This window comes from Pristis pectinata, chromosome 18 (assembly GCF_009764475.1).
Source record: "Pristis pectinata isolate sPriPec2 chromosome 18, sPriPec2.1.pri, whole genome shotgun sequence".
Taxonomy (NCBI): domain Eukaryota; kingdom Metazoa; phylum Chordata; class Chondrichthyes; order Rhinopristiformes; family Pristidae; genus Pristis; species Pristis pectinata.
The window spans coordinates 5,385,068-5,404,596 of record NC_067422.1 but is presented as its reverse complement, the minus strand read 5'-3'; the positions used below and the strand labels follow the sequence as shown (position 1 = coordinate 5,404,596).

At 37.5% G+C, this 19,529-nt stretch overlaps 1 protein-coding gene across 1 annotated transcript in view; it reads right to left on the bottom strand.

Moving 5' to 3' along the window:
* The window catches only part of pitpnc1a (phosphatidylinositol transfer protein cytoplasmic 1a), a 295,902-nt gene extending 276,714 nt beyond the window's left edge, over positions 1 to 19,188 (bottom strand). The window contains exon 1 of the mRNA XM_052033186.1: positions 18,582 to 19,188. Within this exon, the coding sequence (XP_051889146.1) occupies positions 18,582 to 18,629 (48 nt within the window). The 5' untranslated portion in view covers positions 18,630 to 19,188. The remainder of the gene's footprint in view (positions 1 to 18,581) is intronic.
* Between the last annotated feature and the right edge of the window lie 341 nt (positions 19,189 to 19,529).

Genomic DNA, 19,529 nt, shown 5'->3' with positions numbered 1-19,529 from the left:
AAAGGGAAAGTGAAATACAATGTCATCTAGTGAGAGGCATATAATCTTCTTTTGGTATGTAAAAAGGAAATTACATTAGGGAATAAGGAAAGAGCAGAAAAACCAAATACATATCTTGTGTCTATCTACATAGAAGAAAACAGAAAAAATCCTGATAATGTTAGCCGTGTGGAGGAACAGAGGGATCTTGGGGTCCACGTGCATAGATCCCTTAAGGTTGCCGTGCAGGTCGATAGGGTTGTTAAGGCGGCATATGGAGTGTTGGCCTTCATTAGTTCGGGGTATTCAGTTCAAGAGCCGCGAGGTGATGTTGCAGCTTTGTAGAACTCTGGTCAGACCACACTTGGAGTATTGTGTTCAGTGCTGGTCGCCTCATTATAGGAAGGATGTGGAAGCTTTAGAGAGGGTGCAGAGGAGATTTACCAGGATGCTGCCTGGATTGGAGAGCATGTCTTATGAGGATAGGTTGAGTGAGCTAGAGCTTTTCTCTTTGGAGAGACGGAGGATGAGAGGTGACTTGATAGAGGTGTACCAGGGGCATAGATTGAGCGGACAGTCAGAGACTTTTTCCCAGGGCGACTATGGCTAACACGAGAGGACATAATTTTAAGGTGATTGGAGGAAGACATAAGGGGGACGTCAGAGGTAAGGGTTTTTTTTTTTAAACACAGAGTGGTAGGTGTGTGGTACACATTGCCAGCAGAGGTTGTGGGGGCAGATACATTAGGGACATTTAAGAGACTCTTAGACACATGAATGATAGAGAGATGGGGGGTTATGTGGGAGGGAAGGGTTAGATAGATCTTAGAGCAGGATAAAGTGTCGGCACAACATTGTGGGCCAAAGGGCCTGTACTGTGCTGTTATGTTCTATAATGGAGAATGAGGAGATGAAAGACACTGTCAAAAAATTATTATAAAACAAAGTATTGGAGAAAGTAATGCAACTGAAGGCTCATAAACCCCCAGCGCCTGATTATCTGTGCCTCCACTTTCAAATCCGTGGGATAATGAAAATATTGGATGCATTGGTTATCATCTTTCAGACTTTCATAGATTCTAGAACAATTCCCATAGCCTGAAAAGTAGAAGTATATTTAATGAAAAGAGGGAGGTGAGAAGGAAGGGAGGGGAGAGTAAACATGGAATTACAGACCAGTTACCCAAATATACACTGTGGGGAAAATGCCATAGTTTATACTTAATAGAGTGGTAATGGGCCATTTAGAAAATAAGAATAAGATTGGCCAGAGTTAAATGGATTAATGAAAGGGAAATCATGTTTGGCCAATCTGTTAGGAATTTTTGAGACTGTAACCAGCAGAATACATAAGGGCAAACCAATGCAGTTGGTGTATTTGGACTTTCAGAAAGCCTTCAATAAGATGCCATTCATAAGGTTATTAAACAAAACTTGGTGTAATATCCTGGATTGAGGATTGGCCAACAAACAGAAAACAGAGTGGAAATAAACAAGACATTTTTGCATTTGGGGTCTGTAACTAGTCAGGTGCCACAGTAAATCAGTAAATCAGCCTTGGCTATTCACAATCTATATCAACAAATTGGATGAGGGGACAATGTGTAACATGTTCAAGTTGGCTGAAGACACAAAGCTGATTGGGAATGCAAGCTTGAGAAGGACACAGAGAGGCTTCAGGAATATATGAACTGAATAGGTGAATGGACAAGGACATGGCAGATGTAATATGTACAAAAATATGGCCATGCATTTTAGTAGCAAACTAAAACAGCAAAGTATTTTTCTAAATGGAGAGATTTTTTTTGTTAAAAAAAAATTGAGGGAGCTGGGTATGTTTGCAAGCAAATTCATGAAAGTTAACTTGCAGGTTCAGAAAGCAATTAGGAAGACAAATGGTAGGTTGGCCTCTATTTTACCAAGATTTGAATACAAGAGCAAAGATGTCACACGGCAACTATACGGGGCCCCAATGACACCACCCCTGGAAAGGATAAACCCACAATAGAGGAAGTGCAAAGGTTCACTACATTGATTCCTATGAGGTGGAGGGTGGGAGGAGAGATTAAGCATGACTCGTCTTTTAGTCTCAAGAGTTTAGAAGCCCGAAGAACTCATTGAAACTTACAAAATTCTAAGGGAACGTGGAAGGATAAATCCAAGGATGACGTTTCCCTGGCTGGGATGTTTAGAAGCCAGGGTTACACTCAAAATAAGACAGCAATCATTCAGTTGGGAAGAATTTTTTTCACCCAGAGAGCAGTGAGTCTTTGGAATTCTGTACCAAAGACAACTGTGGAAGCTTAGTGGCTGAGTAAACTCAAGAGAGATTGATAGATTTTTAGATAGTGGTGAAATCAAGGGATACTGATTTTACAGGGAAGTGCCTCTGAGGCAGTAGATCAGACACGATCTCAATGAATAGCTGAGTAGATACATAGGCCTGAATATCTACTCCTGCTTTTGTTTATGTCCTTTCGCTCCTTTTTTCATATTGGACAAACAGTCCACAGCACTAAGGAACTGGTGAGTCAGAGCTGAGTGATGTCAGCATAGGTATGGAAATCTATCCCATGCCAAGGCACAGTATTTAACAAGAGGTGGGAACCAAGGCCAGATCTTATGAGGATCTGATGTGAAGAGAAGCTATTACTGAAGAAGATTTAAATATAATATTAGTAAGTTGGAGAGAAACCAAGTGTAGCCAGTCCCACTGGAAGCTTTGGCCATGACAAAGTAGGAGTGGTTGGAGAACTAGAATCAACTGAGGAAGTCCGATATACAACAGGAGGGGCATCTGGAGGAAGATATTAGAGTTGATTGTGTCAAAGCTCCTCCATAGGACCAAAGTACTCAAAAATCATAAATTTTGTAATTATTAACCATTGTTTAAGCCCTTTTACTACTGCGGTAGAGGTATTAACCTGATTGGAGAGACTTTGATATAGAATTGCAGTAAAAATGAGACATGGACTCATGAGTTTAAAAGGAACAAGAATTTCAGCGATATTGGAAATGGGGCACTGACTCATAGGAATGGAGGGGTTCAGATTTCTGTTCACTATTTTTTTCCACCTTCCTCCAAGTTAAAGCACACTTGGGAAGCTTACAGTGGTAGAACACAATAAGCAAGGTGAAAATCTGACTGAAGAGCATGTACTTACAAGAAAAATTACAACCACAACTATTGCTATTTACTTACGTAATTGTTACTGTTCTTTAAATGTAATGTATTATACAACAAGCACTTTGAGACACCCCTTATAAGATTTGAAAACATGCTCACATCTTTTCTCGTTTACTTTCTTTAACAATGGAAAAGTGTAGCTCCCTTCACCTTGCTAGGTAAAATCACAATGCTTTTAAAACTAACGTGTGAATGAATATAAATAAGCCTATCATTCTAGCAAAAGATCATTGCCGGGTAGATAGAAAGTTTAGCCAATATCTTCATCTTCACAGTTTCTAATCTCTGAGTAAATGGTGTAGCATGGACACCACCATTTCCTCTAATGGAAAAAGAGTACTCCTTAACAACTCTAGAGACTTCAGAAGAAATAAGATAAATCACTTCCTATTTTTACAAAATCATTCTATTTTGCCAATACAAGAGTAATATTTTTGAAGGAACAATGGTCTTCAATTACACCATAATTATAACTTTCAATCCAGCAGAGAGGTGCAAAAGGAATTAATCTATTAAAAATAATGCAAGGTCAATGCTTGATAATTCCACCTTCTATTTTATATAAAAAATTGTAAACACTTCTACATTGTGAGGAACCTCCAGGTATGGGCCTCATGTAAAACCAACATAACAGGTCTTCTGAGAGTTTGAAGATGTAGCTGCGTAAGTGGAATATCTTATCTGAAACAAAAGTGCTATACTTTGTGCAACTTTTGCTGGGAAGTCTTTTTTCCTCAATGCCTTTTAATCCATGTACATGACAACAAGTAAGTTTCTATTAAGCGGGCCAAAACCTAAAACAGAAAACCAGCAATATAATGCATGACAAATATGGGCAATTCTAACACAGCAGGTAACACAACAGTTGAAAAGAGTTTAGAGGAATAGCCCAGTTGCTACTGCAAGTCGGGTACTGTGAGATTTAGGCTAAACAAAAATGTAGACAGATATTGAGATGGAAGTACAAAAAGAAATTAACGGTGGTGTATCAATGTTAAAATGAAACAAACTGCTTTAACAATGATAGTACATCCTGAATATTTATAAAATAATTTTTAAATTTACTATTTCTTTGTTAAATATCAAATACGCTGTCTTCCATTTGAGACTTATCCAGTTCAGATTCACAAGCATTAGTCTCTTCAGAAATACTCCACTACGTGCTGGCTCTCCACAGAAAAATGAATGGCTTTGAATATTCAGAGGGAAAGCTTAGCAAATGTTATCATATTTATATTTATGCAATTTCTCCAAGGATTCCTCTGAATTTATGTTGAAGAACCTACCTATAAATTTAAGGTGACACGAGACGCTGATGGTGATGCTGGAGTCTGGAGCAAACAAAACAAAATGCTCAGTGGAGGGAAATGGACAGTCAATGTTTCAGATTGAGACCCTTCATCTGGACAAATTAAATAAAAAAGGTATTTATTCACAGATTTTTTAAAATATTGCCCACTCCATGATCAGCTAGAATCAACTTGAAAGATTATGTCTGGACATAAGAGTTAGAAGCAGAAATAGTCCACTCAGTCCCTTGATCTTGCTCTGCTAAACAGCAATGCAAAAGGTCACATGATCTCTCAGCCAATATCAGATCAAACATCTAGCTGCAAAAATGCTGATGGATAATTAAACAGCAAATTGGAGAAGGAACATACAAAAGGAGTAGGAGCCAGCCACTCAGCCCCTTGAGCCTGATCTACCACTCACTAAGGTCATGGCTGATTAATTACAACTTCAGCTTCATACTACCTTCCACTGTTTTTTGCAATCAAGAATCTATCAACCTCTGCTTTAAAAATATTGAAGGACTCTGTTTTCACCACCTTTTAAGCAAGGGAGTTCTATAGACTCATGATCCAATGATCGAGAAAAAAAAATTAGTTCTCATCTCAGTCTCGAAAGGGCAACACTTATTTCTGAAGAGTCTTTGATCCAAAGTATTAACTCGGTTTCTCTTTCCACAGATGCTTCCTGAGTGTTTAAAGTTATTTCTGCTTTTATTTCAGATTTCCAGCATCTGCAATTTTTAAGAATTTTCTGCACTTTCCTGTTAATAGTCTAGTAAACTGCTTCCAATGTATTAACATCCTGCCTTAAATAAGGAAACCAAGAATGTACACAGTATTCCAGCCAATGCCCCACATTAATGAAACAAACTCCCTATTTTTTTTGTATTTATTTCTCCTCCCAATAAATAATGGCATTCAATAAGCTTTCCTGATTATTTTCTGTACCTGCAAACTCGCCTTTTGCGATTCAAATACAAGGACACACAAGTGTCTCCATCTCAGAGTTCTGCAATCTTTCACCATTTAGATAACATGTTTTTTTTGTTTTTCCTGCCAAAGTGGATAATTTCACATTTTCCCTCATTATTCTCCTTGACAGATCTATGCCCAACAACTTAATCCATCTCTCTCTTTGTTGCTTCCTTATGTCCTCTTCACATTTTACTTTCTTATCTATATTTGTGTGATCAGTAAATTTAGCAACCATACTTTCAGTTCCTTCAAAGTTGAGGCCTCAGCACAAATCCTGTGGCACCTCATTCATTGCATCTTGTCAATGGTCTGGTACAGCAATTCAAATGTGCAGGAATGCAAGAAGCTGCAACAAGTAGTGGACTCAGCCCAAAACATCACAGACACATCCTTCCCCACCATTGAAAGTATCTACATGAGGCGCTGCCTCAAGAACGCAATATCCAAAGATCCCCACTATCTGGGCCATTCCATCTTCTTGCAGCTACCATCAGGCAGGAGGTACAGAAGCCTGAAGTCCCATGCCACCAGGCTCAAGAACAGCTACCTCACTTCAAACATTCCATTCTTGAACCAACCTGCATAACTCTAATAACCTCCTCAGTATGGCAACACTATGACCACTTTGCATTACAATGGACTTTGTTTTTTTTGTTCTAATTGTGTTCTTGTATAATTTGTTTAATTTATGTTTTTCTTGTGAATGTTGTGTCTTCAATGCTCTGTGCCTGTGATGCTGCTGCATGCAAGTTTTTCATTGCACCTGTGCATACATGTGCTTGTGCATATGACAATAAACTCAACTTTGACCAGAAAAAGACCCTTTGCCTACTGTTTCCTGTCAGCTAATGTTCTATCCATGCTAATATGTTAATTTCATCTTGAGCTTTTATTTTCTGCGATAACCTTTTAAGCAGCACATCATCAAATGCCTTCTAGAAATCTTCGTGCGTCTCATTATCCACAGTACACATTACTTCTTCAAAGAACACCAATAAATTGGCCAAACATGATCTCCTCTGAACAAAAGCACATTGACTTTGTCCACTGACTTTGAATTTTCCTAAATGCCCTGCTATAAAGCCTTTAACATTGTAGCTTCCAATGTTTTCCTTTTGACAGATGTTAAGCTCACTGGCCTATAGTCTCATGCTTTGTGTCTCCCCTTTACAGATTAAGTAATTTTAAATATAATGTTATGTTACATTGAGAAAATTGAGATTTCCACGTTGATTTGTCCATCTGCTTCAATTCATAACTTGAGCCAAGTCTGACGTTTTCATGGAAATACATTTTAATTAATAAAAAGGCACAAATTTTCAATTTTTACATCTTGATACAAAATAGAAAAAATCCATATTGAATTCTTATTTTACTATTTTAAAACAAACATAATATCTATGAATACTTGCAATTTTACATCCACTCTTCCCTAATGTTCTGTTCCATGACATAAATTATTATGAATGGAAAATATTGTAAAGACAATAAAAATAGATGAATATATATCCCAATGCATTCCACAAAAATCATAAAATCCCCTAAAGGAATCCAAGGAATTAATGTATTTCCCAGAGACTCAGGCTAAGCTTCTGTAAGAATTACTTTAATAAATCCACCAGAAATAAATTTTTAATTTTTGATATTTAAATATGGTTGGTTGTCATGAATAAATATTACTAAATTATCAGCACAGTAAAATTTATGAAAAAAAGTCATCTTAATACAACATATAATTCCTTTGCAATACAAGTAGCCTACAGTAATTCAAACTGACTCATTGATTGCATCTGTTGCTTATCCCAAGTACGTTTAAGCACCTTTCTCAACATAAACCACTCCATGCCCTTTTAATTATTAAATGCTTCCTGTATTTGAACCAAAGAACTAAACAAAAGTATCAAACAACCTCTGTAAAATTCATACATAATAAACAGCTGTAGCCAATAAACAATAACTTACGTACAGTTCATCTCCAGTCTATGAACGGGTTCCATTTTTACAGATGTCATTAAGTCAAATTTGTCCACGAGTCAGAAAATATGTCTGTATATACACAGAAGTCACTTGATATAGTAACCATGTCTCCATGGTAATGATGTAGATGCAACAGGTTCTAGAGATGCTGCTGGAGGTGGAGGCAACCGTTTCTGATTTCCTTCCAAACTTTTTTTAAAAACATGTCAAGTGAAGATTGAACTGATGCTTTACTCTTCTGAACTTTCTCTGCAGCATTGAATACTCTCATTGACACCCCTAAAGCTTAGAGTAGGTTGCTAAGTTAGGGTCTTGCTCTTCTTGCATTGCCAAACCTTCAAAGTTTTTCAAAGCTGCTGCCAATCCTTTTGTAGTGAATCGCTTTTCAGTTTCTGAGGTTTCAACTTCTCATTCTTTTTCTTCTTCTAACAGTTGCTTTTCCAATTCCATAATGTTTTCATCACTTAGCTCTTTAGCATGAGATTCAACCAAGTCATTGACATCATCCTCATTAATCTCAAACTGATTACCAAGGGCCACCCCGTTCTCCTTCACATTTTCTATCATCTCAAAGAAGCTCAGAAATCATGAACAAAGTTGGGGCAAAGTTCTTTCCATACACCATTCATACTTGTTTGCTTTACATCAGCCCAAGCACCTGCAATATTCTTCACTGCACCATAGATATTGTATGACTTCAAAAATTCACTTAAAGTCTTGCTTTCTGGGGCAACAGTTACTTTAATACTTGAGAAAATGTCTTAAGGAGGGAGTGTGCTTTAAAATTTGCAATTATACCCTGATCCATTGGCTGGAAAAAAGCTGTTGTGTTCAGTGGCACATACACAACCTTGACCTATGGATGAAAATCATTCAAAGATGCAGGACATCTGGAGGCATTATTGAAAAATCAATGAAATCTTGACGGGCAAACTCTTGAAAGCACAGTATCTCTCCACCTCAGGAACAGAATGGTTCATAAACCGGTCTTCAAAGAGGATCAATGTTACCCAAGCTTTTCTGCTGGACTTCCAGATGACTGAAAGAAATACCTTACAAATTCTTTTATGAGCCCAAGGGTTCTCAAATGAATAAACAAGCAAAGGCTTAAGATTGCAGTCTCCCGCAGAATTTCCACTGTGCAGTAGGGTCAGTTTCTCTTTTGCTGCTTTATGCCCTGGGGCAGTCTTTTCCTCTCAGGCATATGTTTTCAATATACTCCAGACTCATCCGCATTGAACACTCGTTCAGCACAATAACACCCCTCACTAGTTATCTGAGCCAAAGCACAAGGAAATGCACTCGCCACAGTACGGCCAGCACTTGCTGCTTCTCCATGCACTTTAATGTTATACAATTAGCCCTTGCTTTAAACCCGTTAAACCTTGCAAGAAATTCTTCACTTTCATTACCATGCTTTTTCTTCAGATCTTTGAACAGGCTCTTTACATTTTCTTCAATAATCATCAGGCTATTAGGTATTCGGCATTGATTTTGATCTTCAAGCCATATCACCAGTTTTTCCCATCTCAATTATGAAACCACTTTGCAATGACTGTAGCCTGTATCAGGGCGGATCCTTTAACGTGCTCAGAAAGGTGCACTTTGAATGCGCCTACCACTGAGTGACTGAAACCCAACACTTTGCCAATTTTTGATGGTGTTTCTCCCTTTTCAGATCACTTAATTATATCCATTTTAATATCCATTGTGAGTTTCCTTTTCTTAGATGTACTACTGTCACATTTATCTTTTTTTTACTTTTAGGAGCATGGTAATGGCAAAATACTGTAAGAATTAAACACACAGTACCTGTACGATGTTTGATACAGTATCCCTTTGCCTTCACAGACACGACCTTACCTATTGAGTTTCTCCAGCAGTTTGTACTTTACTGCTCTCAATATGGCTCACTCAAGATGACTGGGAGTGGTGGGAGACTTGAGTTGTCTTCCCATGAAGTGTTCTCATTCGCCCAGTGCACATAGGAAACTGTCATTCATAGGAATGAAAACGTCAACATAAGTTTGTCTTTTGAATTTATGAGCATTCATTCATATCTTGGGGATGTACACAAGTCAGGTGTTCATAACCTGGGGACAACCTATACATTTACACAGAAGCAAGTGAATGCAGTTAAGGATTTGGAGCCATTGTGGAAAACCAAAGACATAACTAAACAGATTGGTTGTAAAGTGACACATTAAATATAATAAGAAAAAGTTATTACAAATAGAGCAGTCGAAGATTATGGAGAGTTGTGAAATCAAAGTTGAACATTCAGTTGAGCTTGGTGAGAATGAAAGTGATGAGTGTGTAGAATTTCATCTGAGGGTGAAAGAAAATATTAAACCAAATCCCCATGTAAAATATCCCAAGGCACAAGTGAAGAAAGGTTACTCCCAGTGTGGAGGAAATATTTATCTTTCAATCAACATTACTGAGGTAAGATTACCAGTTCATTATTATAAAGGCTGTTTGAGATAGCTTGCTATTTCAAGATGACTGCCACATTTTCTAATATTACAATGACCACACATCAGAAGTATCTCTCTTCCCCAAAAGCACTTTTATATGTCCTGAAAGTGAAGGGAAAGTTGCTATGCAAATGAAAGCCTTGACTTTTTTTTGATTAAACACTCGAGCCCTGAAATTCCTGGTGAATCACTGTATTACCTAATATGTAGTTGTACAAGACTTCTATCTGCCAATCCACCACAAAACTGATGTTAGCAATTTTTGACCAGCTTTCAACACAATTGCATCTTGCAACAAAAATGGATGTGTTTGTCAACAGACTGGGGGATGAGCTAAGAAAATAAAAGCAGAATACATCACTGGATATGTTATTGTTATTTTCTTAGCAGCTTTTGATCTTTTAAAGAACTGCAGCACTCCATTTGCACTGAGTCCATCCTAGCACACATGGCATGTGCTTTATCCACGTGTGTATATCAGGGAAAACTGTAGGAAAATTGGTAGAATTGAAGGCGGCCAATTTCATCTAGCTAGTTTTGGATTACAGAGAGGAAATACAGGAAACTGAGTTCAAGTTAAAAAGCACACTGAACGAATGCAGGAGCAGCCATTCGGCCCTTCATACCTGGTCCACTTTCAATAAGATCATGACTCATCTTTTTACTCAGGCACTATATTCCTTGATTCCCTAAATAGCTAACAATCTATTGATCACTGCCACATATTGTCAGTGACTAAGCCTCTATAACCCTCAAGGACATAGAATACCAAAGATTCACTAATGTCTGGGTGAAGAAATTCTCATTGCTGTCCTGAATATCCCTGAGACATATTGGAATTCTTGGTACCTAGAAACAAGAGTTTTAAAAATATTTGTTCTAAACAAAACAAAATCAGTGAATGCAATATCTGATCAAACAGTAACAAAAGCTTTCCTAACTTACTTAAGAAGTTACTTTTGTTATTTCAGAAACACTTTCTAGTTATCTAACTATCACCCTGAATAACAAACAATTTTATATTTATTTTCAAGCAAAATTTTGAGAGAACTATTGATGCATCCAGCAATTTTGTAACAATGCTTTAAGGGGCAGCATTTGTCCTTGTACTCAATGTAGCTAAACTGTAAACAAAGAAATTGAATTACAATTTTGCCATATAGTGCACAGAAGAAATTTTCCCCAGGTTCCAGTTACCTCATTATTTTTTCTCCTTAAGTCATCAATTGTGCTTTAGTTATTTCACAACTGGCTCTGAACTTGTCTTCACTTTCTATTTAAAATGGCTTTGTCGCAATGAATCTGATGCATATTTACCGCAACATTTTCCAGTATAATTAGGGCATGCATTTTATTTTGTTTTTTTTTTACCCTTAATAATTTAAAAAACCTCATACAAGTAAAAATATATCCCTTCCCCCCTCCACACCAATAATACTTTTACTGATAAATGTGATATGAACAAGCAGCTAAAGTTAAAAAGCGGATTTGTAAAAACATAAATCGCAATGAATGACCTTGAACATGCAAATACTATTCACTGTTGTTACTAATTTTTTTGCAATATATTCTAGTGGCAGAAAATTAGTGTATTTATCCAAGATAAAGTAACTGAAAATATCTGATTTTGGCAAAAAAAAAGTGATCACATCCAAAAAAACCATCACCAAACTGCATCAAAAATTTTAAAAAATGAGAAGTTCAAACCTCAATTATCATGTAACATTTAGGCATCTCTGTCAACAGCACAGTTTAACCATCAGAATGTAAATTAAAAGCTCATAATCACCCACAACCAAAATCAAGTTCCAGAAAATAGATGAAAATCAAAACATATGAAGTTGTACATACTTTGTACCAGTGCAGCCATTCCTAGAAAATACATAGACAATTTCATAAACTAAATCTGAATAAACTATATGACGCAAATATGAGCTATAGCGGAGTAAAGTCGACCATCAGTCTTTTTTGGGCTGTCATAAGTAAATCTCAAAATAGAATTGCTTACTTGAATTAAAGCTTTGTTCATACAAACATTTATCTCACAGCTCATTTCCTTAAAAGCCCATAGCTTGTTCAGCATTTTTCTAATTTTATACAAACAGTCATTGATCTTTAAACTGCCAAATGAGACATAACATTGTGAACTGATTAATAGCTCTTCTGACTAAATAAATGGTTAAGTACAGTACTGTTCTTTATGAACTGGATTTATCAAAATAGACAACCTCAATTTAGCCATAATTGTGATTAACTGTGTACTTCCACTTTGAAGCTGTTTTCAAATGTTGTAATAGAGATTTTGATATTTGAATCCAATCTGTATTTCTACGACCTATTTGCAGAAATTAAAAATTGCATTCCAGGAGTTCAATTAACAACGTGTCAATGTATCAATATTTACTCTCTCAAAAAAGTATTTTGAGGCGTGTAAATATAATGAAACATATATTTACTTAATTTCCCAGTGAAATATGATGTTGCAGCAGCTTGCATTATAATTTGATAATGCTCAGCATGGACATAATATGATACATTTTCATCTTCACTGAGGTGAATAATCTGATAAAGTATATTCCCCACCTGTTATGAAATCCACCCAATTTTCACTTCATTGATTTTAATAGAGTATTTCTTGACTTGGTAGCAGGCTCTACCATGCTATTCAACTGAAACCCAATTCAAGTGACCAATCGGAATATTAGCCATCCACTGGATGGCTGAATATGTGAATTGGTACAAAACATTTTTATTCAGTCATTAGTGACATCACTCTTACTTATCATACAATTCATAAAACTGTACTTTGTTTTAAGTTTTGGTATCCAGTTCTTTGTTAGGGGAAATAAATTCAAGTTAAATCATATTTTGAGGTAAATTCTGGACATAATTAGAGCTCCAATATCTACAGGTACTCAGTATACCAAAAATATATTACTACAGCTTTTTAAAAGCAACTTTATCTAGTACAGACTCAAATAAAGTAAGAAGCACATTATCTACTTAGACTCTGTTTAAACAATCTATCATAATAGTAGCCTGCCGATTCTAGGTAAGTGTTTGTTGCTATGTACATTTCCAATGAGGTCCCTGACTCCTGACTGTAAACTGGTTTGAAAAAGAAAAGCTATCCTATCTTTCAAGTGTACAGAAAATAGAATGAAGGCGAACAGCCATGAATGCATTATTCAAGTCCAGACGTAAAAACAAACAAATCCTTCTATACCAAACCTAAAACATAACAATAACAACTATCCAAATAATATTTTAAAGTTCATTTTTCAGCACATGGGCATCGATTGCTGGCATGGCCAGCATTTATTGCCCAACTCCAATAGCCCTTGAAACGGTGGCAGTGAGCTACTTTCTTGAGCTACTGCACTCCTTCTAATATGAAGAGACTCCTAGAGTGCTGCTGGGAAGGGAGTTCCAGAATTTAGACCCAAAGATGAAGGAATGGCAGTATGTTTCCACATTGACAGTGTGTGACTGTGATAGAAACCAGCAAGCGTCCCCATGTGCCTGCAGTCTCTAACTGTCTTGGTGGTAGAAGTTACCACCAACACAGAATGCCCAAGGTGAGTACTGTGAAATATGTAAGGTGACACACTGCAGTCACAGTACGTCAGCTGTGGTGGAACCAATGGAGTGCCAGTGAAGAAGTGGGAAAGAAACTTATGCTGATTCAGCAATAGCAAGGCCTCTCTAAACTGCATCTAAACTTAGAATAATAGAATCATTATAGTATGGGAGGTGGTGTTTGACCCATCAAACCCATGCTAGCTCTCTGCAAGTGCAATCCAATCAGTCCAATTCCTCATTCATTTCCCATGTGACCAACAATATTTTCTCCCTCCGCCATCAGATTTTTGAACAGTCCATGAATATTACCTCATTATTCCTTCGTCTTGCAAAATTTTTGTAATTTATCTTAATTTTATGCCTTTACACTGTACTGCTGCCACAAAACAACAAATTTCACATCATTCAAGTCAGTGATGATTTGGATTCATCTCAAGTCTGTGATTCACAATCCTTCCACCAAAACAAAGTTTTTCCTTTATTCACTTTGAAAATTTTTGATGATTTTGAATGCATCCAATAAATCACATCTCAACTTTCTCTGTCAGAGGAGAACAATTCCAGTTAACCTAAGAAATGACTTCCTCTTCCCTGGTTCATTTCTGCCAAACCTTCTCTATACCTTTTCTAGTGGCTTCACAACCTCCCTACTGCAATTGCCATAGTTGTACAGAATAGTCCAGCTACGACTGAACCAATCTTTTATGCAGGTTCAAAATAACATTGTTTCTCCATATCTCCTTGCCAGTGCTTTATATTCAATAATCAATAGACTGCCATAAATGTTCCTTTGCTGCAAAAAGTAACAACTGTGTATAGTGCTTCACATCAGAAATCAGATAGGAGCAGGCAGAAGGAAGCCCTTGAGCAACAATACCACTGAGTAGGAGATAATTGGGGTTGGTCACAGGCAAGCAGCAATTGGAATAAAGTCAGATTACAGCCAACTGACAGTTACTACAGAATCCATAGATCTGAACTCAATTGGATATATATGCCAGGCTGCAATGATCAATCAGCAAATGCCCTTTGTGTAGTGCTTTCAGATTCTTCCATGCTCTATGTATGAAAAAGCTTGAGGGAACCTGCAAAACACTATGAAAGGTATCCTCCAAATAAGCCCAGGGAAAATTCACAAGACAAAGAGCCTGAGTCTTGACCTGACCTGTCAGCTTGGCCTGACCAACAGCTGAATCACAATAAGAGCTGAATTGAACAAGTTTGACATCTGAGTGGTGACCCATCTTCCTCAGAGAGCCAGATTTTCAAAACTAAATTGGCGAAGAATCAATGGCAACATATGTTCCATCAAGCAGAGCATGCAACAAGAAATCCTGAAATTGAAACTGACTTGACAATGGAGGAAGAGGAATGCTGACCCTCCAAAGCTGATGATGGCAAGTGACTGATCTGAGAAGCAACTGATGAAACTTGGTTAAAAGTAGCCTCTGAGATCCTCAGTGAGCAATCTTACAGCCAATTCTGCAATGTATTGACTTTTCCCCAACATAATATTCTGAATTCCACTTGCCTTGAATAACCAATCACTCCCAGTGATTGACATTGGTTGAAGTGTAGGATGTATGGTCTACCTGCTATTCCTCATTTTACCTGCTATTTCACTGGGACAAGCTGCTGTCCAGTGAACATTTGTTTATGGCAAATGCCTCACCTCTTCTGCAGCTGAAAATCTCATTCATGTTTTTATTGACTCTAGACCTGCATGTTCCAATGCTCTCATAGCTGAACTCCTGTTTCAAATCATACTCCACCAAAACTTTGCACAAAGTTCCAAAAATCCATGCTCACTGGTTTCCTTGCCTCCTGGTCCCTTGAGTCCCTATCTGCATAACCTTATTATGCTCTACAATTCTTGAGGTCACTGCTCTAATTCTGGCTTCTTGTGCATTCCAATTTTCATCAACCCAATATTGGCAACGATGCCTTTGACTGCTAGCCCCAATCCCTGAAATGTCTTCCTAATCCTCTCCACTTCTCTACTCCTTTGATGCTCCTTAAAATCTACCCCTTTGGACAAGCTTTTGACTATCTGCCCCAATATTTTTTTTAGTGTTATTCAGTTTCAAAATTTTTTTTTAAAAACTATTCTGTGACACACCTTAGGATATTTTACTAAGTTGAAGGTGAAATACATATACAAATTATTGTTTCTTCTCAATCATGAAATGACCCTGCCACTATTCCAGATTCAGAAGGTTGAGGCCATGGACAAAGTTCAAAACCTAGAATGGGAAATTTTAAAATTGAGGAGTTAAGGGACTACAAGCAAATGCAGGTCAGCAAGCAATGGAGCAATGGATGCCTCAGAAAGTTGTCAGATTGGAGTTCGTAGCTCGTCTACAGAATTTGCAGCATTGACCAAGGACAACGGCTTTGGTCTTCACAGACCTTCCTCAAAGGAAATCCAATTCTGATGTCAGTTCCATCGGTAACTAAATGTGGTGTTCTCGCTGGCTATTATTACCAAGTACAAGTGGTATTGACGTTACATCTGTTGCCATCCCTTCATTCAAGCTAATGCTTGAATGGAGGTGGTATTGCAATTTTATGCACAGTGATTTCTGCCAATGTCTCGAAGAACCTTATAATATCCTGCTGCGATGGTCCAATAATCAAAGAGAATCTGTTACTTTTTTTACATCTTTCCTCAGTTGTTATTAGGCACTTTGTCTGCTACATAGGCGTCAAAGAAACACTGCACTTCAGCGAATTCTGGCATTTGGTAATAGTTATTCCATTCCTTCCAAGGGGAAAAATAACAAATACTGCTCCAGCAAGGATTTCAGTCACCCACCCCCACACCCCTCCCTCCCGAAAAACTACAGTAAAGATTTTAACCAAATCAGACAAATGTAACTATGCTGGCTTGAAATGAACATTGTGGAATAAAAGTTCATTTTGTGCTTTTTGATTGCAAAAGGCAAAATGTCATTAGCAGCTCAGGCTTCTGTAAACCACACAATTCGGTGATTGCCTCACTACTGAAAAAGAAACCGAAAATGGGAACCTGCGCTATTTGAGTGCAATTATGCCCAAGTATGAATTTGTGATTTCCATGCCTCCTGCGAATGGTCATTCAAAACCTGACGAGAAGACAAACCTGCCTTTTTTTCCCCCTTTACAGGTTTTTCTCTCTTTCTCTTTATCCAGTGTAGCCATTGGTACTCAGGCCTCATAGACCAACCATGCTAAGCACTGAAATTGTGGCTGCAGTGGTTAATTGGTTGCAGCAGAAACACTGCTGCTGAAATCTGTAAAGCAATGATGAATTGCATGAAAACAATGTTATGCAACAGAAAAAAAGACTATTTGTAATACAAAGTTCAGTTTTGCAAGATAAAAAGCCGTCAAAATACAAGTCACAAAAATATAGAACATAACCTTATCTGGGAGAGCCTTGGATCAAGCAATTTTGGGGCTTCCTGATGCTTATTTCAGATGGGCACTTAGTAAATTAGGAGCTGTTTTAAATAATTTTATTGAGTGTAATAAGGCAATATACATACAGAATGTGACCACAGCAAGCAAATATCCTTTTCTCACACAGAAGTGAGAATTCAACACCTTGTCTGCTGAGTCCTGTCAGCATAGACATAGCATGCTGGTTACAATGCCAATGAAGGGCTAGTCTCAAACAGACCATTTAGTATTAATCTTTGTAGCTCTGTGCACAGTAGATTTCTTTTCTACAATATTCAAGAAAGTTTGAAAAAGATTTATTTCCTTTTCGGTGATTAATTTATCTGTCTAACACAAAACATGGAAGATATTGCCCTTACAATGGTCTATTTTATTTCTATGTATTTATAGTGCACCCATATATACACAAAGATGTGAAAAAAGTCATAAAACTGGACAGCCTATCAATCCATTCACATAGATTTTCACCACGTAAGCAATCTTCTGAATTCTTCAATACTTCTTAAAACCTTGAACACTTTGGCAATACACAACTTTGCAATGTGCTACACTATTAAATCTCAAGTGACATGAATCAATGTTCTCCCCTAAAATGATACATGGTAATCGGCATCAACACATCGATCTGAGAAATTGATGTTTGTAAAATTATGTTGCAAGGTTCTTGGCTCAAATATGTGTTCTTTACTTGGATTAAATACATCTGAAGAGATTGGCATCATTCACATTGTTTTGAATTAATGGCTGAATCTGTGTATTGTGGCCAACAGTCCTGATTATTCAAACATAGAAAGTAAAGATAAGTTGTCAACTTCCTATCTTGTAAAAGTTCAGAGCATTTTGGTTGAAAAATGTTTTGATAAAACCTTCAAAAGTAATCTATGTGGAACTTAGAAAGGGAAATGTAATCCAAGCTAATGTTATTTTTTGTAGTTTCGGTAGCTCGCTCCACTTGAGCTGCCTAGGAACACGATAAACAAGTTTCATTCCGGCGCCATCTAGTGACGGTAATGAACGGATGAATGTATTATATTCACATTTTTGTTTACCATAAAATCCTAACACCAAAAGATGACCTTGGTTCAAATGGACTTCAATCTATGCCGTTAAGCACCACCTACTATAATAATAATTTAGTAGTCACACACGAAGAGCAGGCAACCGCTTCCGACTGAAAAACCTAAACAAAGGCATCGTACACACCAAAAACCGCCTCTGGTGTTAAGGAGCTAGTCCTACTCACACTTACGATACCGTATTATTATACCTCGCTAGTTATCACTTCCACCGATTTTCCTCAACTTATTTGTTTATTATCAAATGGAGACATTGTTCAATAGTACTTCCAGTAAGACAGGGAAGCTTTCAAGTGCGCAACCCGCGGTTCGTGTACACAAAACGCAGTCATATGATTTTCGTTATGTGATAGCAATGCTTTGCAATAGATGCATGTATAAGCCGAAACAGATGGAACGTTTCCTAAACCTAACAAGCGACCGGAAACGTGCTCTATTTCATGCAAACCGACAAAATTAATTGAACCTTTATCCGGGACAAATAATAGGTGAAAACAAAATAGAAAATACATTGAGCTACAATTACACTGCTCAGACATACATTCTGTTCAGAAAAAGACCACCATTAAATATTTATCACGTAAGCTACACTTACCTCCTCTACTGTCAGGGGCATGCAAATCCTGAACTCCTTCACCAACATAGCCCTTCCTCGAAAGACTCTTTTCCCCTCCCTTGAAACTCGTAATATCAGAGATTTCTGTTGTTAGAACCGAGTCACTGCACAACAAATGAAGTGAAGCAAATCAACCGTTAGCTTCTGAAGGTTCATGCATCAAACACAAGCGAATCGAGTCTTCGCTATCTTTGTTTGAGATCTTGTTTCAAGTTCAGATCATGTGAATGCAGAGAGTCGGTATAGACTGAAACGACTCCTTTCCGAACATCACGCGCAAGTGTATGTTGACTGGGGAGAGAACACTTTCATTCCAGCAGAGCCATTGGCAAGACAACCTCAAAGATGCACTGACCCACCAAAACGTGAATGCGTTCACATTATTCTTAACGATACTGCACAGCTTGCTTGTTCCTTCTGTCTTTCCTTCCTTAGCTGAAAGCAAACACCGCTTATTTCCTGTTTCAGGAACTCTGAACTATCTCCCTTGCACAACTCAGCATATCAGCGTTTTTTTTACACCAGCTATCCTCTTAGACCTTGATAGATATTGTGTATCCGTTCACTGTAATAGTTGTAGCTTCGGCACAACTCCCCGCAGTTTTCTTCAGTGACGGCACCAGGAAGGCTAATGACTCCGTCCAATCGGAAATAAACTAGTCTGGAATGTGGCGAATTCAAACAAAAAATGTCATTGATACAAATCGATCTTTAATTTCTCATTTTCCACATGCGAACTGTGCATTTAATCAAACACGCATTTGGCATTTTTTAATTATATTGGATACTAATGGTTTCAGATTTGGATTAGTTCAATAGATTATCGTGCTTTAAGGTTACGAGATATAATGCGATTGACATGGATCAAAATAAGGTTATTACGAACAATTATTTCCGAATTGTACCAACTGTTATTAACTGCTGCGC